The sequence below is a fragment of the Poecilia formosa genome, unplaced genomic scaffold, assembly GCF_000485575.1.
Source record: "Poecilia formosa unplaced genomic scaffold, Poecilia_formosa-5.1.2 Scaffold637, whole genome shotgun sequence".
Taxonomy (NCBI): domain Eukaryota; kingdom Metazoa; phylum Chordata; class Actinopteri; order Cyprinodontiformes; family Poeciliidae; genus Poecilia; species Poecilia formosa.
The window spans coordinates 161,002-166,987 of NW_006800576.1; the positions used below are offsets into that span (position 1 = coordinate 161,002).

General features: G+C 38.0%; 1 protein-coding gene across 1 annotated transcript in view; it reads right to left on the bottom strand.

Moving 5' to 3' along the window:
* The window catches only part of LOC103130463 (E3 ubiquitin/ISG15 ligase TRIM25-like), a 1,832-nt gene extending 721 nt beyond the window's left edge, over window positions 1-1,111 (bottom strand). The window contains exon 1 of the mRNA XM_007541859.2: window positions 5-1,111. Within this exon, the coding sequence (XP_007541921.1) occupies window positions 5-806 (802 nt within the window). The 5' untranslated portion in view covers window positions 807-1,111. The remainder of the gene's footprint in view (window positions 1-4) is intronic.
* Window positions 1,112-5,986: the final 4,875 nt, after the last annotated feature.

Consider the following 5,986-nt stretch of genomic DNA (forward strand, 5'->3'; position numbering starts at 1 on the left):
CGACTCACTTCAGTTTCCTGCTGGGATCTGATCTGCTGCTTCACCTCAGAGCTTCTTTTCTGGAGGAGACGGATCAGCTCAGTGAAGATCTTCTCACTGTCCTCCACTGTTTTATCAGCAGAGCGATTGATGGCCTCCACCTCCTGCTGAAGCAGCTTCACATCTTTCTCCTGGTCCTGGATCATCTGCTGGATGTTTCCTCGTCTCTCCTCCAGCTCTCTCTGCCTCTCAGTCCTTTCTGCTGCAGCTGACACTGTGTCATGGCCTTTATGTTCATCCACAGAGCAGAGATAACAGATACACTTCTGATCAGTGCAGCAAAAGATATCAATCACCTTATTATGACGAGAGCAGATGTTCTCCTGGAGGTTCTTGGACGGCTCCACCAGCTTGTGTTTCCTCAAAGGAGCCACATCATAATGAGACTGAAGGTGTTTCTCACAATAAGAGGCCAGACAGACTAAACAGGACTTGATGGCTTTCAGTTTTCTTCCAGTGCAGAAATCACAGGCCACATCTTCAGGTCCAGCATAGCGGTGATCAGCAGGAGCAGCTTGGAGTCCAGTCTTCTTCAGCTGCTCCACTAAAGCTGCTAGCATGGTGTTTTTCTCCAGGTCAGGCCTCGGTGTGAAGGTTTTCCTGCACTGAGGACAGATTTTCTTCTTCTCACCTCCATCCCAGAAGTTTTTAATACAGTTCATACAGTAGCTGTGTCCACAGGGAATAGTGACCGGATCCTTCAGTAGATCCAGGCAGATGGAACAGGAGAAAGTTTCTGGGTCCAGCTGACCTGCCTGCTGCTCCATTTCTCCTCTCCGTCAGAGTGAGTGTGTTAGTTTCGTTTCCTGAGAAGGAAAACAAGGCTGAGCTCTGATCTACCAATCAGGTGTCAGTGCAGAGAGGCTGCAGCCAATCAGCTTCTACCTTCAGCTTTAAGGCGTCTTTGAAACCAGAAAGAAGAGGGAGGGATATCAGATTACAGGAAGAGGAGGGCTCTGGATGTAAAACATGTAAAGGTCTTCACAACTAATTTCTGACCGAAACAACTGACTGACTCACTAAAACTCTGATGTCTAACATCTGATTCCTTTATAGTTTCAGAAAATTAAGCAAAATATTCATTGTACCAGGATCTCCAGCTCAGCTTTCTTTCTGTAATCTCTCTGCAGTGGAGGAAGCAGAGTGTTGATGATGGATGAAGGAGAAACCAAACATCTGATCTAAACCAGCAGAACAAGAGACGCTCTGAAGGAAATGTTTTGGTAATTNTGATGGATGAAGGAGAAACCAAACATCTGATCTAAACCAGCAGAACAAGAGACGCTCTGAAGGAAATGTTTTGGTAATTTAGATGAGAAAACTCACAATTTATTGTAATAATAATGGGAAACGTTGTAAATCTCTTTGTAATTTATTTTATTGAAGGAAGTCAAAGATGCAGAACAACAGACATTTATTTTTCTGATCTGTTTAAGGGGTTTAGAAGAAACACAGCATCAGATCTAATTGGATAGTTACGGTATTCTGTATACCTATTTGGACTCCAATAAAGAAAATGAAATTAGTTCACCTCAATCTTAAATGATTTAAACAAGAACCACAACAACATCAAAATACTTTAATACAAATATTAAAGCAAAAATGTTAGAGACCAGAAAAGTTTAGATTTTAATGTAGAGAAATATTTTTGTTATAAAATAACGAAAGAAAACATCAACAGTAATTTCCTTTATGGCTCCTGGGACTAAAAAGAAATACGATGAGACCAGAAAAATAAAGATCAAAACAACAGAGACATCAGAACGATGAAGCCTGATCAACAACAGAGAGAAAATCTATTTGGGTTTACAGAACTCTGCACAGTCTCCAGTGTGATAAGCCCCAACTCCAGGTCTTCACAACTAATTTCTGACCAAAACAACTGACTGAGTCACTAAAACTCTGATCTCTAACATCTGATTCCTTTACAGTTTTAAAAAAATTAAGCAAGATAGTTCAAAGTTTGCATTATATTCTTATCTGTCTAGTTTAGTGTTTCTGATAATGCATCTCTTAAATAGAAGCTGTAAAACTTTAACTCCACTCACAGCAAACTGAGTTTCTGCTAAACGTTTCTGTCAGACGTCTATTTCTACATTTCTTGTTCATTTATTTGAAGGTTGAACATCTGAGCAGCTCTTCTGTGTTTCATCATGTCTCCATGGTTTCTGACAGGTTTAAAGCTCAATGTTCAACAAACTGCCAGTGGAGGAGCTTCAAACTCGTCTCCATTCCTGCTTCCAGGATCTCCAGCTCAGCTTTCTTTCTGTAATCTATTTGCAGTGGAGGAAGCAGAGTGATGATGGACGAAGGAGAAACCAAACATCTGATCTAAACCAGCAGAACAAGAGACGCTCTGAAGGAAATGTTTTGGTAATTCAGATGAGAAAACTCACAGTTTATTTTTATAATGAAGATAAACTTTGCAAATTTCTTTATTTTTCTGATCCAAATCTAAGAATTTAAAATAACATATCATCTGTTCTGACCTTATGGTAGTTTCAGTTTCTTCTTTGGATCACAATAAAGAAAACAAAAGCAAAATTAATTCACTTCAATCTCAACTAATTTAACTACATTTTTGCACTCACACCCCTGCAGTGACCACCCAGTTTCAACAAGCTCTGCACTGGTGGCACTTGATTTTTTTGTAGCACTTTTTCTCAATGAGATTATCCTGAAGAGGTTTTGGACACTTTGAAACCTTCCTTACTCAGCTAAAAATTATTGATATTTCTGAAACTATTCTTTCTCCTGTATGTTGTTGCAAAAATGACTTAAACCACATCTAATGCAGTTTTACATCAACAGGCTGTTTTGAAATCAGCATTGTAAACACAAAGTCCAGTGAAAGTTGTTTTTTTTATTATGAATGAAACTTTTCAAGATAAAGATCTAAAACCATTGTGGTCACAGTTCAGTTTTATGCAAAGTTCTTAGTAAAATTTCCCCTCCTCTGTCAGTAATACATTATTTATGTGCTTAATTACAGAGAAATGATTCAATTACCTTCAGTAGCGATCCCTTAGATCCGTTAAACTGTTCAACAGCCTTTAGCAAACTAAGGTTGTCTTCTTCACTGCCAGAGTTTCAGATCCAACCATAAACATCTGTTTTCTCAGGTCAGTCCTGCTTTAATTGTCTGTTCAGTTAATTGCTTCCCTGGGGACGATCAATATTTCTTAGCTGTTTCTTTTATTGGCGATAAATCAGGCTAACTCTGTTTACTCTCCATGTTTAATTTTATTTAGTTCTTACACTTTAAAGTCGGCTGCTTGTGCACAAACTGCTCAGGTTTCGCCAAACGACCGGGAGAAAAGCTGTAGCTCTGAAGTGAAAGAGTTTAGCTGCAGAAACAGGAATGTGGTTTGTTCCTGTTCACATCAACACTGTGCAGATTTAATGGAGCTGAGCATAAATGCTTCTCGCAGCGTTGTGAAGACAAACAGGAAAGTAAATCATTCCCATCTGTGAAGAGAGACAAACAGGTCAATAAGGGCCATCAGTGATGGACCTGAGCAGACGCTGCCAGGCGTCTTCTGGAGGTCAGAACACTTAAAATCTTTGTCCCGACTTTAACAACAAAATGTTCCATAGGCAGGCAACAAATTAAATATATTTTCGTCAAATTTAGCTTTAATGCAGCTACTAACATGCACATGTCTTCAGAAATAGAGAGCTTAATGTTTGTAGTTGCAACTAACAATTATTTAAGTTATCAATTATTCTGACGATTTATTGATTAATCTTTTTTTTCTAAAAACAGCACATTCTACACATTTTTATTTAAACATTTTTATATATGTTAGAAATAAATAAAATATGCAAATAAATAAATAATTTAAGTCTTTTTTAAATAAGAAATACATTTTTTATTCACTAAAATGCAGTAACAGCAGGTCCTTAGTGAACATTTGATCATTTGTAGCAAAGGATGCATCTGCAGCACGAAAATACTTCAACTACTTCAAAAAAAGTATTTTTTTATGCAGTATATTTTTGCGCTGACTTAGCTTAAATACTGTTTTGAGTGTGTTGTTCTTTCAGCAGATTGGCTTATTTTTTGAGTCTGTACTCCAGTTAACGATTAATTGATTACTGAATTAGTTAACAATTATTTTAACAGTCGATGAATCGTTTCAGCCCTAGTTGTGAGATTTGTCTCTTGGTGACGAGAGTAAAGTAGAAGCGGTTAACATAAAGGTGGAAGCCTTCATACCTGGAATCCTCCTTCCCTTCTGTGAAACCCAAATCACCTCCAATTTAAACTAAAGATTTTTAGTTTTCAAACATTTCAATTTAAATCAAACAAGTCAAATTCAATTCAAAACTGCTTTACTTGTCCAAAACGTAATAGTTAATGTTATCATAACTCATAACATCCACGTATCCTAAAAGAAATGTTGTGAATGGTGATACTGTAGGCAGGAAGGATCTCCAGTAACAGTCAGTCTTTCAACAAATCTAAAGAAGCCTCTGACTGAAGACTGTCTCATCTTTGTTAAGACATGCCAACATCTCAATCTAAGACAGCAGAGTCAACATTTCACGGTAATATGTCCTGGATGATGTCATCAGTTGCTGCTAATCATTTTTTTAAATCTTTGTCTTTTTTGTTTCTTTTGTTATTTTGCAGGTCAGAAGGTGAAACATTTGAAACTGGCTGATCCAAACTCCTGAAAATTAAAATTATGCAGCAGTTTTTAAGTGTTTGCTTGAAAGAAACCTCTTAATCTTCACAATATTTCAGACTGTATCTCTAGAACATGCTGTTAAAATTTCAACCCGAGTCAGAGATTTAATGCTATGTAGCTTTTAGCCTCATTTAGCCTAGCATTTAACCTAGCTAAGGCCCTTTCTCTAAACTTGTTGACATTTTTGGAGTGAATACAGCACCATGTTGGTTTCAGCTGATGAGTAATACGAAGGAAACGCTGATGAGAAAATGCAGGAGATGATGAATAAACAGAGAATAAAGGAGAAATTGCTTGGAAAATAATTTTTTTCCCACATCACCAATAAATGTTGCTACTCAAACGTCCCAAAGCATCATAATAGATTACAAAAGCCCTCCCACACAGTATAAACATGTATTACTCACACTACTAAAGCTGTTTGTTTCTGTAACATGGAACGACATTTTTTATTGTTGTCGGATGAAATCTCCCGTGAGAACACTGTGAGTTGAATAAACTCGCTGCTCCTCCGTCTGACTGGCTGAAGGTCGATGAATAAACTATCAGGCTAATCCCGCAGCCCTGGTTCCTCTCGCTTAAAAACGACTCAACGCAGCATTGTGCACACAACGTGAGACCTGCAGCAACAAGACTTTTCCTCAATATAAATGAAACAAGCAGAATGGGAGTAATCAATCAGGATCAATGAGGCAGGGGATATTTGTAGGAGGTGTTGCCATGGTGGGGAATACTGAGCAAATGAAAAACAGGCAGCTGCAGCTCTTAATATGCTAATTACTGTGACCTCTTGACATCAGAGTTTTAGAAACTGCATGGGCTCATACACTAAACTCCAGTGAGTTCACTTTTATTGTTATTACTGCATATTTTGTGTGCATCTTTTTATCCTTGCTAATTGTTGATGATTGCTTTATGCTGGGAACTCTGATCGTTTGTCATCTTATTTACTGGGATTTTCTGTGGTAAACTAATACACAGTGAATAGCTGCAGGGATCCAAAGCTCAGGTGGGAGAATCTGCTGACAGGACAAGTTTTAATCATCCACAGTGATGGATTTTATGGAAAAGAGACGAGAAAACAGTCATTACTGAAACAAAGCCAAAACAAGTCGCTGTTCCAGTTCAGGAAGGTCAGAAAAAATCAAAATGTGAATCTGACCAACATGAAAAACTGTTTCTGGATGGATGGATGGAAGGCATGATGGATGGATGGATGGATGGATGGATGGATGGATGGATGGATGGATGGA